General features: G+C 35.8%; 1 protein-coding gene across 1 annotated transcript; it reads right to left on the reverse strand.

Annotated features, from left to right (window-relative positions):
- Positions 1-3,077: 3,077 nt before the first annotated feature.
- On the reverse strand, positions 3,078-13,113 carry LOC136229702 (PRA1 family protein A1-like). Its single transcript, XM_066018607.1, has 8 exons — positions 13,025-13,113; positions 12,055-12,156; positions 6,529-6,569; positions 6,378-6,456; positions 3,920-4,002; positions 3,471-3,560; positions 3,278-3,335; positions 3,078-3,206 (listed from the first exon to the last, which is right to left on the reverse strand). The coding sequence occupies exons 1-8, from the start codon at positions 13,111-13,113 to the stop codon at positions 3,089-3,091; spliced, it is 660 nt and encodes a 219-aa protein (XP_065874679.1). The 3' UTR covers positions 3,078-3,088.
- Between the last annotated feature and the right edge of the window lie 1,309 nt (positions 13,114-14,422).

A 14,422-nucleotide genomic window follows, 5' to 3' on the forward strand; every position in this document is an offset into this window, starting at 1 on the left:
TGGGAAATTTCAAAACTGAGTTCCATAACTAAATATTTTGCCAACATCAAAATGGGGGAGTTTGTTGAAACACCTTTTCACATAATTTTGATTTGACAAAATGATTTAAGTTAATCCATGATTAAGACAATTAAATTTAAGTGCTTTGATTTAATTGTACTAATGGATTTGTTCAATGTTAAGTATAAAAATATTGATAAGAACAGGAATCAAGTAAGAATAAACTTAGTCAGCATGATAACATAGCACGGGCTGAGTAAAGAATAACTCAGTACGAAAAAAGGAAAGTCTTCTTCAGTATCGAAGCCTACAAATGAAGCTGATCACAGAAGCTGAGTAGAAAGCAACTCAGCATGAAAGAAGAGAAGTCTTCTTCGGAATTATGTCTTGCAGGACGAAGCTGACCTTGGAAGCTGAGTGAAAAAGCAACTCAGTATCGGAAATAGCAACGATCAAAGACAACGGCTATCAAAGTCAAGCTGTGTGTTTTTCAGGACAGCACCAATGATCCGTTTGCTAAAAGACAAGATCCGACAGAGATCTGCGCTAAATCGGAAAGCTTTGGAAATATGCATGGATACAATTTTGAGACGCATGGGTCAACTGTCCGCTAGCTAAAAGACGAAATCTGTGCTAGAAGATAAACTTGCGAGAAGAAGACAAGCCTGATGCCTGCCGAATTCAGACGACAGGATTGGCCTGCAAATCTGAAGCTGACCAGAACAATGACGTAAGCAAAGAGCCGTTTGAATTCAACGGATAGATCCGAATTCAAATGATTGTGTCTTCAGATTTCAAGTATAAAAGGACAAGTACACTTCTTGGATCAAAGGCTGATATACAAGAGAAAAAGAATATACATACAAAGCACATCAAAACAAGAAAAAGTTCTTACACCCAATTTCCATTTCTGTGTAAAAGCTAGATTGATTTCGTAATCATCTAAAGTGTTCTTTGTCTGAAAAATAACAAGTTTGTATCAATTGTAAAATTGAGAGAGTGGTGCTGAGTACTCCGTTTTAAGTACTCAGTGGTAGAGAAATCTAGGTGTTCGGTTATATCACTTAGTAGGAGTTGAGTAGACGAATAGAGGACGGTACTCTTGCATATTCAACTGCCTTGTAAACGGTTTGTGCTCTACCTTTAAAGAGCTCAGTATTGGATTGAAAAAGCCCAGAGGGATTCTGGGGACTGGACGTAGGCGGAGAGGCCGAACCAGGATAAGTCGTGCTGAGTAATTTCTAACTTTCTCTCAATATATATCTGTATGTGTTGCTTGCTATATTTACTCAGTATATAAATTGTTTAAACTGACACTGAGTAAATCAGAGTGCTGAGTTAGAAGCTGACCACAAAAGTGTCATTTCCCAACTCGCAAGTAAAACAGTTCTAGTCAGTATCTGACTAAAGCCGTCTTACGCCTCACTCGGCCGTACTGACCAAAACTGAGTTGTGAAACTCAAAGAATTATATTAAGTCAACATAATTAAAACGAAAAAGGTATATTAGTTCCTAACCCCCATTGGAACTAATTACACGGGACCAACAAACATGCTCATTGCTTCCACTTCCTCAAAAAGAGAAAAATAATACAGTATCAGTACCAAGAATTCTATAAAATTACCAATTCAACCAAGTTGCTTTATTTTGATATACTGAGCCCTAGGCTTTTATTCCGGCTCACCAAGTCCAATATGAAAACCTAACAATGAGAATTACTACACAAAAACTAATGTATACATGAGAAAATTCTATGAAACTGTTATTAAAGAAGAGATCCTTTTAAATGAGAGAGGGTCATGCTACTGCACAATTGTTTAAGCTTCAATGGAATCCCCATTAAGCTATTCAAAACTTGTCTTAACAATTCACACCACAAGTACCAGAACATATGATTTCGTTCAAACTTACTCTTCCTATCAATGGCGGATCCAGGAATCGACGTCCGAGGGGGCTGATTTTAGTCCGATTATTGGGAGTAATTTTTTGAAGTCCAGTCTGTTGGGGGTGGGAATTTTTTTTAAGCTTTTAACACACTTAAACTTTCTGGTTTTGGTATGTTAGCTAAAAATTGTAACATTTTCAAACTTTTTATTTATTTTTAGCTATAATTTTTTTATAATTTTCATAAAATTTAATTTAGAAATTAAGTTAAATTGAATCTCAATATAAGAAATTGATTTGTTTTATAGAAAAGAGATAATAAATTCTAAAAAAAAAGAGATATAATAAAAATAACTTCATGTAAAAACAAAAAATGAGTTTGATGTGGTTTGAACCCATGACCTCTCACCTAAAAACAAAGCTCTTAACCAACTCAACTACTTTAAACTTTTGAGACAATGCCACATAGGTTAAATATATACTAATATTTGGGGGCTACACGGGACAAAAATAACGACACTCAAGGGCGGAGCCGATGGCCGTGGGGGCTTCGGCCCCCACGGGCTCTGGGCTGGATCCACCCCTGCTTCCTATCACCATTCTCTCTCTTTGTTCCTTTTTCGATTTAATTTTCTTCTGAGGCATTCCTTTTTTCACCTCAGAACTCAGTTCCCAAGTATATATGCATCTCATGTGCACCTAAATGAAGGTAGTATGTTCCAATCTGAAAGCAGTTAACCTGAGACAATTATAAGCCTCTTTGATTTTATTGAGGCATTGCTTATTTCATCTCTAGCACCGAGTAGACATGAATCATATGTGAACCTAAATGAGGGCGTCATACTCGGGGTCAAAAGCACTTCAGTGATGAGTGCTAAAAACTAATGCTAATGGAATGCTCAGGCTATGCCATTATCAACACCATAGCACCATAAAAACAATGAATTGATTCAGATCATATGAACGAACTTATTTCGCTTTTGGCACAATCCAGCTATAAGCCAGACCCAGACATGACTCAGAAAAACACACACATACACTATATATCCTAGTGATTTCTTTTATTACAAAAAATTAATAAATCAAAATATGGACATAAGTGGACAAGCTTTATAAGGAACAGGATTGATAGACCTGGCTTCATATATATACCCAGCATCAGTAAAAATCCAGCCCATGTTTACTTACATGCAGTACATCAAATCTACAGGTCACTGTAATTGCGCCAAACAGCACGAAATTCTTCACGAAATGTGTTCAGACGTGCTTTCAGATTAGGAGTTCTAAAGCTTGCATGAAGGAGAGTGGCTGAGAGGGAGAAATAGAGTAAGTAAGAATTGATTAAGGAAAAGCATAATAAGTTATGAAGAATAAGTCTGAGAAGTCTACGAAGGCAAGTGCCCATAGCACAGTCAAGAGACCACAGGAGACATGCCAAAGGATGAAACTTGCTACAAAATGAGTAGGGAAAAAAGTTAATGGTCATGCAATCAGTTAAATTTTAAAACAAATTCCATATAGGCTAGCAAACAAAATGGTCAGTTCCCACTGCTTTATAAGAAATCAGTCTTAAGGTAAGCACTTACCAGAAGAGAATATCAGGACAAATACCCAACAGAGCCGACCACATATATGAATTGCCCTTTTAGCAGATGGGACGTCCATGAATAATAGGTTTGACAACAAAAATAAAAATGAAAAAGGCAAAGTAGGAATGGTAGGTACCTATGAATTTCGGACTCTTCCCCGGGGTCGTCGTGGCCGAGTCGGACTCGGGGACTCGGCGGGGACACAGCGGGACACGGCCGGAAAATGGGACACGGATGGGGACACGGCGGGACACGGCTGGGGTAAAAAAAAAATTAAAAATTAGGGTTTTTTTTAAATTTTTTTATAAAATTTGCCGTGTCCCCACCGCACCCGTGTCTCATATTTTCTAAAAATGCCGTTTGCCGTGTCCGCACCCGCGTCCACACCCGTGTCCGTGCTTCATAGGTAGATACTCAACAAACAAAGCAGATAAGGACTTACGAAAGAGGAGGTCTCAGCTTAGCAGCTAAATGTGGAGAAATTTGCCTCATAGTTCTTGTTACCTTCTCACTAAAAGTACCTGCAAAGCTGCACGAAAAACACTCAGCAACCTTAAGTGGAGGAAATATCAGCACAGCTACAGCAATAAGGAAAGAAGTAAGGTAATCATGAGAAATAGAGACAAGGAAAAAATTTGCTCATATGGTTATTGAGAAAATTATATTTTACCTATTCGTACAAACAGTCCAATTTTGCCCTGTTGTAGAAACTTTAGCTTAATTTTAACCTCCTGATATAAAGCATAATTCAATTTTACCATTTTCTAAGTAACACCTGATGAAAACTAGCAACGGAATTCCTTAGAGAAGAATAAAACTGAGCTAAGATTTCTACCATGGGGGAAAAATTGAGTTGTTCGGTAACAGTCCAATTTTGCCACTATTGTAGAAACTTTAGCTCAATTTTAAGCTCATGATATAAAACCTAGTTCAATTTTAGCCATTTCTAAGTAAATACTGACAAAAACTAGAGATGAATTTCCTTTTAAGCTAAGATTTCTACCATGGGGGCAAAATTGAGTAGTTTTGTACGATGAAGGCAAAATTGAATTTCCCCAATAACCTTAAGGGTAAAATACTTCTATTTTTCTGCACTATGCTTTAAAATGCAATTTCATAGCTTAAAATCACCAAAACCCACTCTCAGCCATCCTTTGACCAATCCTTCCTAAAAAAAACTATGGGCCATTTCTTGTTATCTGACTGCTTATTCATTGTGTACACGTGCCTAGACACAAAAATAACCAGATATAAACGGAATAATAAACCCCTTAGGATATTCCAGTCAACTTCCCCACCACAACTTCCAAGTATAATATATCATTATTCTGCATCTCACTTACTAATGTTCTGCCACCAACAAAATTTTCATTTAACAAGATAGTGAAGAAAACATGTTCCAAGTCAGGTGAGAGAAACACATAATTTGGACACGATTAGATAATGAAAAGGGGGTGATCAATGACACATTAATTTGAGACTGAATTCCAGGAAAAAATTCAACTGGATGATAAGATGACAACAATACCAGCAAGACCTTGATTTCAGTTGCCCCACTACTCTGCTGACCTCCATTACAAGAGTAAAAGGGAAGCCAAATTAGCTACAATACCTTATTCTGACTCTCCTTCATTTCAAATGTTCAATTGTTAATTTCCTTAACCATTCCAAATTTTTTGCCACTATTTTGTATTCAAATATAATATATAAAATTTACAACTTCAAAGCCTAGCATTGAAGCTATCAACATATTAGTTGTATATGTCAAGTGCAAAAACTAAGTCAATATTCTCACAGCCTCTTACATGCACATGTAAGTACACATGCTGACTTCACTGTCATTCTCAGCTTATACCACAATTTCCAATCTCTCTGACTTGAATGCCTCATTACCAATCCATTTGGATCTGGATCAGTAATAGGATATTTTGAGATAGAGCTTTTTTTTACTTCTAATTGTGTAACACTTGAAATTAAAAAAAGTAAACAAACACCACTTCAAAATTTCAGTTATATTAAAAAAATCACTTAATTAGATAAGTCAGTAATCTATCTTTAAATTTTAAGCTCAACATTATCAATGAAGATATTTCAAAGTGACTTGTATACTCGTAAAATATATTATTTTTATCACTTTTCATAAAAATTCGAAAAACTATTTTTATATCCTTATGTTTATTACTTTATTTTCAACACTTAAAAATTTATCATTTGACATTTTTCAGCAGTTATAATATTTAGCAATTGAAATTTAGTTTTTCGTTTTTCAGCTCTTAATTTTCATTTATATATAATCCATATACACACACTGAAAATATGCCAGTTGTATTGTCTATGTTGCACGGACATTCCTCTTTAGTAGCTTTTCTGAGTGTCATGCCTGTGTCCATATCCTATCCGTTTTAATTTCAAGGTTAATTTATGAACGTTATGTTTTAGAAATAATGTTTCCCGTGGTCTTTATACAAGTGTCCGTGCAACATAGGATATTGTGTGAACCAAGTTCCTTCTTTCAAAGAGCTCCCAGGTCTTTTTCTATTTCTCATCCTTGTTGATATCACAGGTCAACAATATCTTGAAGTTCTATAAAACCTAAAATACTCCGTTCATAGATAGATCATTAGATCCCAGAAATTTACCTACATTACGTTAAGCTTCTTTGGAGTCCTAAATATTTGGTTTCTTCAACTACAATAAGAATTTTCAACATACAAACAAAATAGCAGTAAAATATTTCATTTCATAATTACGTGAATATTTACTAAGTGACTGAAGTCTTACTAATCGAAATTTCCACACATCAATTTCTACACCTTGTTCATTTTAAATCAATAATGCAAAATCAGGATGCACACAAACAAATCAAAGGGGAGGAAATTAAAAGAATGATCTAAAGAAACTTGCCTATCATTTATAAAAGCAATGCTAAGTCCTGATAAGAGAGCAGCCACTATAGCAAGTGGTCGTCTAAGGAAACCCCGTCCTGTATCACAATATGCCGTTAATCTTTTCACAAATATTAGAAACTAGCACTTAAAGAGCAACGTATGCTTACCAAGAAGGAAAATGATCATAATGAAGTAGTTTGTCCGATAGCTGTAAAGCAAGTAGTATAGGTCAAGGTTAAAACTTAGCTAGGGAAAATAGATATACTCTGATTCAATCAATGAGGAAATATGGCTTTTATGATCCACAATCAACATTTCAATCACGCGTCACCATGAACCAGCAAGAAGAAATAGTTGAATAAAAATTACATCACCAACTAATCGAATTGCACATTCATCCAGCTGTACACTATAATATGCATTAAAAGCCTATGCTAGACTTATTAGTTATCAAATTGACATGTTATGTTCCGATGAACAAAACCCCGCAAAATGTATCCGAAGCAAAGTCCTAAGTTTTGTCTTACAATTTCTGAGAAACAAAGGGGAACTTAATCTAGTGTAAGCAAAGAAAAAAGAGATTCAACAATGCCTCCTAGCAGATTATAAGACAAATAGTCTAAAGAAAGCAAGATTGAAAAGAAGCACTGCTATAATTGGGTAATCAAGCAGGAGAATTGTATTGATAGAAATCAGAATGAACTGGTTATCAAAACAAAGTAATCTAAGAGAATACAATATAATCGGATCCCTGTACAATGAACTAATTCTATCTTTTATATTGCTAATCTAACTAACTGAAACTGACTCTGTTAACTAACACAAACTGACTCTGTTAACAGCACTTGACAGCTAATAGAAGAATAAGGGATATTAGTTTGATAATTCTTTACATTCCCTCCTCAAATTAATATCCACAATTCCCAGTTGAGACAAAAAATTATTCAATTGAGGACCTGTCATGATCTTAGTGAAAATATCTGCTAACTGGTGTGTTGTAGATATATGTGGTGTAGCAATGAACCCCTCTTCTACATAATCTCTGATAAAGTGAACATCCACATCAAAGTGCTTCGTCCTATCATGATCTATAGGATTAGCAGCTATAGCAATTGCTGAAGTGTTATCACAATGTAGAGTTATAGGCAGCTGTACTTGAATCCTGAACTCCTTAAGTAGAAAATTAATCCACTTAACTTCACAAGCAGTAATGGCTAAGCTTCTGTATTCAGCTTCTGCAGATGACCTACTAACTACTGACTGTTTCTTACTCTTCCAAGAAACCATGGATTTGCCAATAAAGATGCAATACCCTGTAACAGACCTCCTAGATCCTTTGCATACAGCCCAATCTGAGTCACAATAAGCTTTCAACTTCATCTCGGATTGTTTTGGATAGAATATACCTCTATTCTGTGTCCCCTTCAAGTATCTGAGAATATATAATGCTGCATCCATATGATGTTGGAAAGGCTTGGACATGTATTGAGTAAGCTGTTGTGTAGGAAAACTTATATCAGGCCTTGTAAAGCCAAGATATAATAATCTCCCTATCAGTCTTCTGTATGAATCGGGACTATTCAGTGGAGTTGATGTAATATTAGATTCATAACCAGATGGCAAAGGAGCTGGAGCTGCTGCTGCATCTGCCATATTTGCATCCTTAAGTAGATCCCTTGTATACTTTCCTTGTGAGATAACCATGCCTTCTTCTGATCTGGCTACTTCAATGCCTAAGAAGAACTTAACATACCCCAGATCCTTGATGGTGAATTGTTGATCCAAAAATTGCTTGACTGCAATGATTTCACCCTCCTGATTTCCAGTGATTAGTAAGTCATCTACATATAGAACAATGACTGTGTAACTCTCTGTACGCTCTTTAGTATACAAGCAATGGTCATGTTTAGATCTATTGAAACCAAAGAGGAGTAGTTTAGAAGCCATCTCTTTGTTCCATTGTCTGTCTGCTTGCTTAAGTCCATAGAGAGACTTTTGCAGTTTACAAACTTGATCTTTGCCTGCCTTTTTATAACCTAGTGGAGGAAGCATATATAGGTCTTCATCAATATAACCGTGCAGATAGGCATTGTTAATATCAATTTGGTGTATTGGCCATCCATATGATGCTGCTATGGCTAGAAAAACTCTGACTGAGACAACCTTTGCAACTGGTGAATAACTGTCAGTGTAGTCAATCCCATAAACTTGATTGTAACCTTTGGCTACAAGTCTAGCTTTGAAACTATCAATAGAACCATCTGCTTTCCTCTTGATCTTAAACACCCATCCAGAAGGTATAGCTTTCTTTCCCTCTGGTAGAGATGTTAAAATCCTGGTTTGATTTTCTTCTAGTGCATTGATCTCTTGATTCATTGCTGCTATCCATCTGTCATCTTTGGAAGCTTCTGTATAGTTCTTTGGCTCCTTGCTCTCATCTAGGTGAGCTAGAAAAGCCTGATGAGAAGGTTGGAATTCTGGTACAATACAGATTTCTGTGGAAGAAGTAAAGACTTGTTGAACAGCCTGCACAGATGCTACAAAGTCACTCAACCATGCCGGTTTCTGTACTTTCCTGCGAGTACTTGATAATAGAGGAGCAGATAACAGGTCTGAATTAGGAATATCAGATCCTGATGTGGAGGAAAATAATTCCTCTGCATTGGTGTCAGCAGAAGAACTAGGGACCTGCATCTGTATCTCAGTAGACTGCATAACATCTTGATCATTAGACTTGTAAGGAAAAGAATTCTCATGAAAAGACACCTCTCTTGTAACATGAAAAACTTTTGTATTGTAATCCATAACAACATAGCCTTTTTGACCAGTCTTATATCCTAGAAAGATAGCTTTGAAAGCTCTGGCTGCTAACTTATCCTTCTTAGATTGCAAATTAGTTGCATAGCAAAGACAACCGAAGACTTTAAGATGGTCATAGTCTGGTTTTCTTTTATGGAGCAGTTCAAATGGAGATTTCCATTTCAACCGTTCTACTGGTAAAAGATTGATAATATGAGTTGCAGTCATTATAGCTTCTCCCCAGAAATCATTAGATAAACCAGATTGGAAAAGTAGAGACCTTGTTACCTCTAATAAGTGTCTGTGCTTCCTCTCTATAACCCCATTTTGTTGTGGGGTATAGGCACAAGCTTTTTGATGCAGAATGCCCATGTTTTGTAACATATGTTGGCATTCTTTGCTGGTAAATTCAGCTCCATTATCACTCCTGAGAATTTTCACTTTAGTGTCAAACTGATTGTGTATCAGTATAAGGAACTGATGTAAAGATGAACAGGCTTCAGCTTTGTTTTTTAGTAGAATAACCCATAGAGCCCCGGAGTAATCATCTACTAATGTCAGAAGATATCTAGAGCCGTTGCTGCTTAGCTCATGATAAGGACCCCAGATGTCAACATGAAGTATGTCAAAAATCTTCTTCGTAACAGTTTGGCTGATAGGGAAAGCTGATCTATGCTGCTTTGCTAAAGGGCAAATCTCACAGCATGATGACAAACAGTCTACACCTTTCAGTCTGTCTACATGCTTTAATTTCTTCCAAGACACATGACCAAGTCTGTAATGCCACACCAGACTGTCATCAATTGACCCTGTAGTACAAGTATGTAAGGCTATTTGTTTTGTTTTTGTGTATTTCTGTAACGTGGATCCCTGAAATGAGGTTTTATTCAATATATACAGCCCATTTTGTAAGAAACCCACTGCCAGAACTTCTTTAGTCTTCTGGTCCTGCAGAACACATGTATCAGGGTTAAAGATAACTTCTATCTCGGCTTCTCTTAGCAACTGACCCACTGATAATAGATTGTACTTAAAAGTAGGGATATGAAGCACATTCATCAATTTGAATCTTGTAGTAAAATGCACCATGCCAGTATGAACAATTTGTTTAGCAGTCCCGTCAGGTAGAAAAACTGAATTAGATCCCTTAACCACATGTATCTCCACAAAATTAGAAAGATTTTTGCTCATATGGGATGTTGCCCCTGAGTCTATAATCCATGATTCAGTGTGATCAGGATATTGGAAAGCATTAAGGGAATAAATGGTACCTGCAAAACCTGTAGCACACAGGTTTGCCATCTCCTTGTTCTTGAGATTCATGAACTTGTGAAACTCTTTCTGAAACATTTGAGAGAATGCTTCAGCACTATTATCTGTGTTTTCATCACCACTGTCTCCTTCTTGTGAAAAATTAGCCAAATGAGCCTGCTGTGTGCCTTGTTTCTTGCCATTTGCATTCTTCTTTTTGGGTTTAAACCAATCTGGGTACCCCTTTATCTTGAAACAAGACTCCTTCAAATGCCCTGTCTTACTACAGTGACTGCATACCATTTCATCCTTGCTTTTGCTTTCTTCACCTTCAGCCTTGTTATATGACCCAGAGACATGAGTAGCAATCTCTATCTTGTCCATAGCCATGCTAACATTCTGCTTTTGCCTTTCCATTTTCTGTACCATAGCATATGCTTTATTCACAGATGGAAGAGGATCCTGCATCAATATTGAATCTCTAATTGCATCATACATCTCATTAAGACCCATCAAGAACTGCATCAAATGATCTGCTTCCTGCATTTCCACAAAATTCTTCATTGAAGAACCGCATTCACACAGCATTATGGGATTTAGCTCTGCCAAATCTTCCCATAATTTCTTCATTCTTGTATAGTAACTGCTCACAGACATCTTCCCTTGAACTAAATAAGTCAATTCCTTCTTTACTTGATAAATCAATGGCCCATTTGACTCACCATAGCATTGTTCAAGCACAATCCACAATTCTCGAGCAGATGTAACATACATGAAGAACTCCTTCAATTCTTTTGAGATTGAGTTCAATAGCCAAGCATGTACCATGCTATCACATTTCTTCCACTTTTTGTACATGGAAGATCCCATTACAGGCTTTAGATCATCCCTGAGGATAAAATCAAGTTTATCTTTGGCAGATAAACTGATCTTTATTGCCTTTTTCCAAGAAAGAAAGTTCTGTGGAGTTAGTGGAACACTCACCAAAGCAAGCCCTGGATGATCAGAACTCTGAAGCATCATAAGAGATTCCATTTCATCATCTTCTTGTTCTTCAATCGAGATCGATTTCGATTTCTCCCCATTCTTCTTGCTCGGTTTCCCTCCTGAATCTGAAACTTTCTTCTTCTGTTCTCTGTTTTTGTTTCCATTCCCCAGTAATGGTGAAATTTCCAGATCGGAATTGACATTTTCTTCATCCTCTAAATCATCTTCAACAACATATCTCCTGTTTCGAAGCTTCTTGGTTCTTGCCATTGTTAATTGTGCGAAATTGAATCTTTACTGCTCTGATACCATCTAAAGAAAGCAAGATTGAAAAGAAGCACTGCTATGATTGGGTAATCAAGCAGGAGAATTGTATTGATAGAAATCAGAATGAACTGGTTATCAAAACAAAGTAATCTAAGAGAATACAATATAATCGGATCCCTGTACAATGAACTAATTCTATCTTTTATATTGCTAATCTAACTAACTGAAACTGACTCTGTTAACTAACACAAACTGACTCTGTTAACTAACAGTTAACAATGTTAACAGCACTTGACAGCTAATAGAAGAATAAGGGATATTAGTTTGATAATTCTTTACAAATAGCATAAAATTGAGATTGCGATACAAATAGGAATGAAGAAACGCACTAGTAAAGATTGCATTTAAGGCGGCTGTCCCATTTACCAGATGATTTAGGGACCGTGAATCTTGAGAAAAATTCGGAGAAAGGTCGAGGTGGCGATGAGGAACTTCAGAAACGATTGGCAGCAAACAGGAGGAGGTCGAAGAAGAAGAAATCAGGAAATTAAAGGGAAATGAGTAGGATTTTCTGGAAGTCTGCGTCTACCTCGATCTGAGGTTATGGAAATTGCTTTGGTTGTTTGCTATTCGAAGATAACAATGATAAGTAACAAGCGAAGCAAACACGATAATTAAAATATCTAACCTACTTTGCTAACTTTGCTTCCATTTTACCAATTTATACTTTCATCCATTTTGGACAAGAATACCCTTGTTTCAATGAGGTTATTGAAATTGTTTTGGTTCATTTACATATCTACCCTACTTTACTTGCATCTTATCAATTTACAATTTCATCCATTTTGGATAAGAATACCCTTATTTCAATTCACCTTCTTCCTCAGACTCTCAACATCTTCTTCACCATCCCAAACCGACGAAAAGACGATTGTTTATAGAGAGAATAGATTATGTTTCATTTAACCTTTGAAAAATTAGTGTCTGTGGAAGAGGATTAGGATGGAAAGCTCAAAAGTGAGAAAGAATCTTGTGTAGTTGAATGAGTATGAGTATGAGTAGTCATATATGTTATGTGATAATGCCCTATACATATATAATTTGATTAAATTAACTATACTCTAATTATCCATGGAGTAAGGAGAAACAAATAAATTCAAATCAGATGGCAGACCACATTTATCCTAACTTCTACCGAATCCAAAACGTTCCCCAAGGTGAATATACACTTCTATTTCTGAAAACTTTACCAAGAACCGATATGGTTCAAGCATTTAACATGCCTATGAATACAAATAACTTCATGGCACGACTTGAACACAATTTCTACAAATGGATTAGAGGTTATGGCCTACACACCCGGTATCACTTCTATTGTAAGAGTTAGGAAGAAGCCTTCCACTTAGAGATTCTCGATCACAAGTAGGAAGTGGGATACGCTTCTCCATGGAGCTGGATTAAGACACGACAATGATTTTGAATGTGGGCAATGCTTCAAGATGAAGGAACCAACTTTTACTTAATCATGCAAACGGTAATAATAAATAGGTTGAAGATGAGACAGAATATTAACAGAGATTGTGAAGGAGAGGAGCAAAACGAGAATGGTGAATGAGAGGAGTCTAGCCGTCATTAAAGTTCGGTTATATAGGTAGCACTAGAACTGTTGCTTAATTTAATTTTCTTAGAATAAATTTTGATTATTTTTCAGAAGCTTTTTATTATTTAGTTAAATATCTATGGAAGGAATAAATATAAAATAAATTGATAATTATGGCTTTGGTAGCATTAGCTAAATGACAATTTCCTTAACTTCGGTATCATTATTCTCCTATGAATTTTAGATGTAAACTTTCGTCATTTCACATAAATTTTAGAACAATGTTTAGAATTCAATGGACTATTAAAATATTTATGTTTATTTAGTTAAATTTAAATAATGTGGTTATTAATTTCCATTAGAGGTAACAATTCAAAGAGTGTATATGTATACATAATCAATTTGACCAAATTTCCCCAAATTTAACCAAATTTAACCCTAATGTTTCCAAACAAGATCAATTTTAGCTATAAGTTATTAAAAATTGGAAAACATATTTTGACTGGTATGTAACTGTCACTTGAAAGCTTCCATATATCAATTATGTCTAAAATATTTATTATATTACCAACAAAATTACAAAATTTCTGTTAAAACATTACAAACTAAATCTGATACATATAACCTAATCATGTTGAATAAGTAGTCACATATGTTATGTGATAATACCCTATAAATATATAATTTGATTAAATTAACTATACTCTAATTATCCATGGAGTAAGGATAAACAAAAAAATTCAAATCAGATGGCAGACCACATTATTCCTAGCTTCTACCGAATCCAAAACGTTCCCCAAGGTGAATATAGTTCCAGTCAAATCCACCATTTGGCGTCATTTACTCCTCCTCGCCCAGGCAGACCGCCTTTTTCATCGCGGCTTCCTGGAGGTCTGCTCGCTAGCGTTGAGGTAAGGTTCATTCTCTTATTTCTGAAGTGTTTCTGTAGATTTTCAATTTTGAGCATGCTATTATTTTACAATCTGAAGTATTTCTACTTATAAGTGTTTCTACTTACAAGAGTTTCTACCGATTGGACTAAATTGATTGGAATATTGTTTTACTCATCAATTGGAAATATTGTTTCCCTGAGGGATTTGTTGTGTTAAATAACGACTAGTGCTCTAGATCTCTGTGTATTCTGCAAAGAAGAAAAT

Source organism: Euphorbia lathyris, chromosome 5 (assembly GCF_963576675.1).
Source record: "Euphorbia lathyris chromosome 5, ddEupLath1.1, whole genome shotgun sequence".
Taxonomy (NCBI): Eukaryota; Viridiplantae; Streptophyta; class Magnoliopsida; order Malpighiales; family Euphorbiaceae; genus Euphorbia; species Euphorbia lathyris.

What these genes read in the sequence shown, in the direction of transcription:
- LOC136229702 (XM_066018607.1), bottom strand. Translation starts at nt 13,113, where the DNA reads ATGGAGAAGCGTATCCCACTTCCTACTTGTGATCGAGAATCTCTAAGT. An exon ending in TACAATAGAAGTGATACCGG is followed by an intron (nt 12,157 to 13,024) that starts GTGTGTAGGCCA and finishes TCGTTTCTGAAG; the next exon opens with TTCCTCATCGCCACCTCGAC. An exon ending in TGTCCTGATATTCTCTTCTG is followed by an intron (nt 3,336 to 3,470) that starts GTAAGTGCTTAC and finishes CTCATTTTGTAG; the next exon opens with CAAGTTTCATCCTTTGGCAT.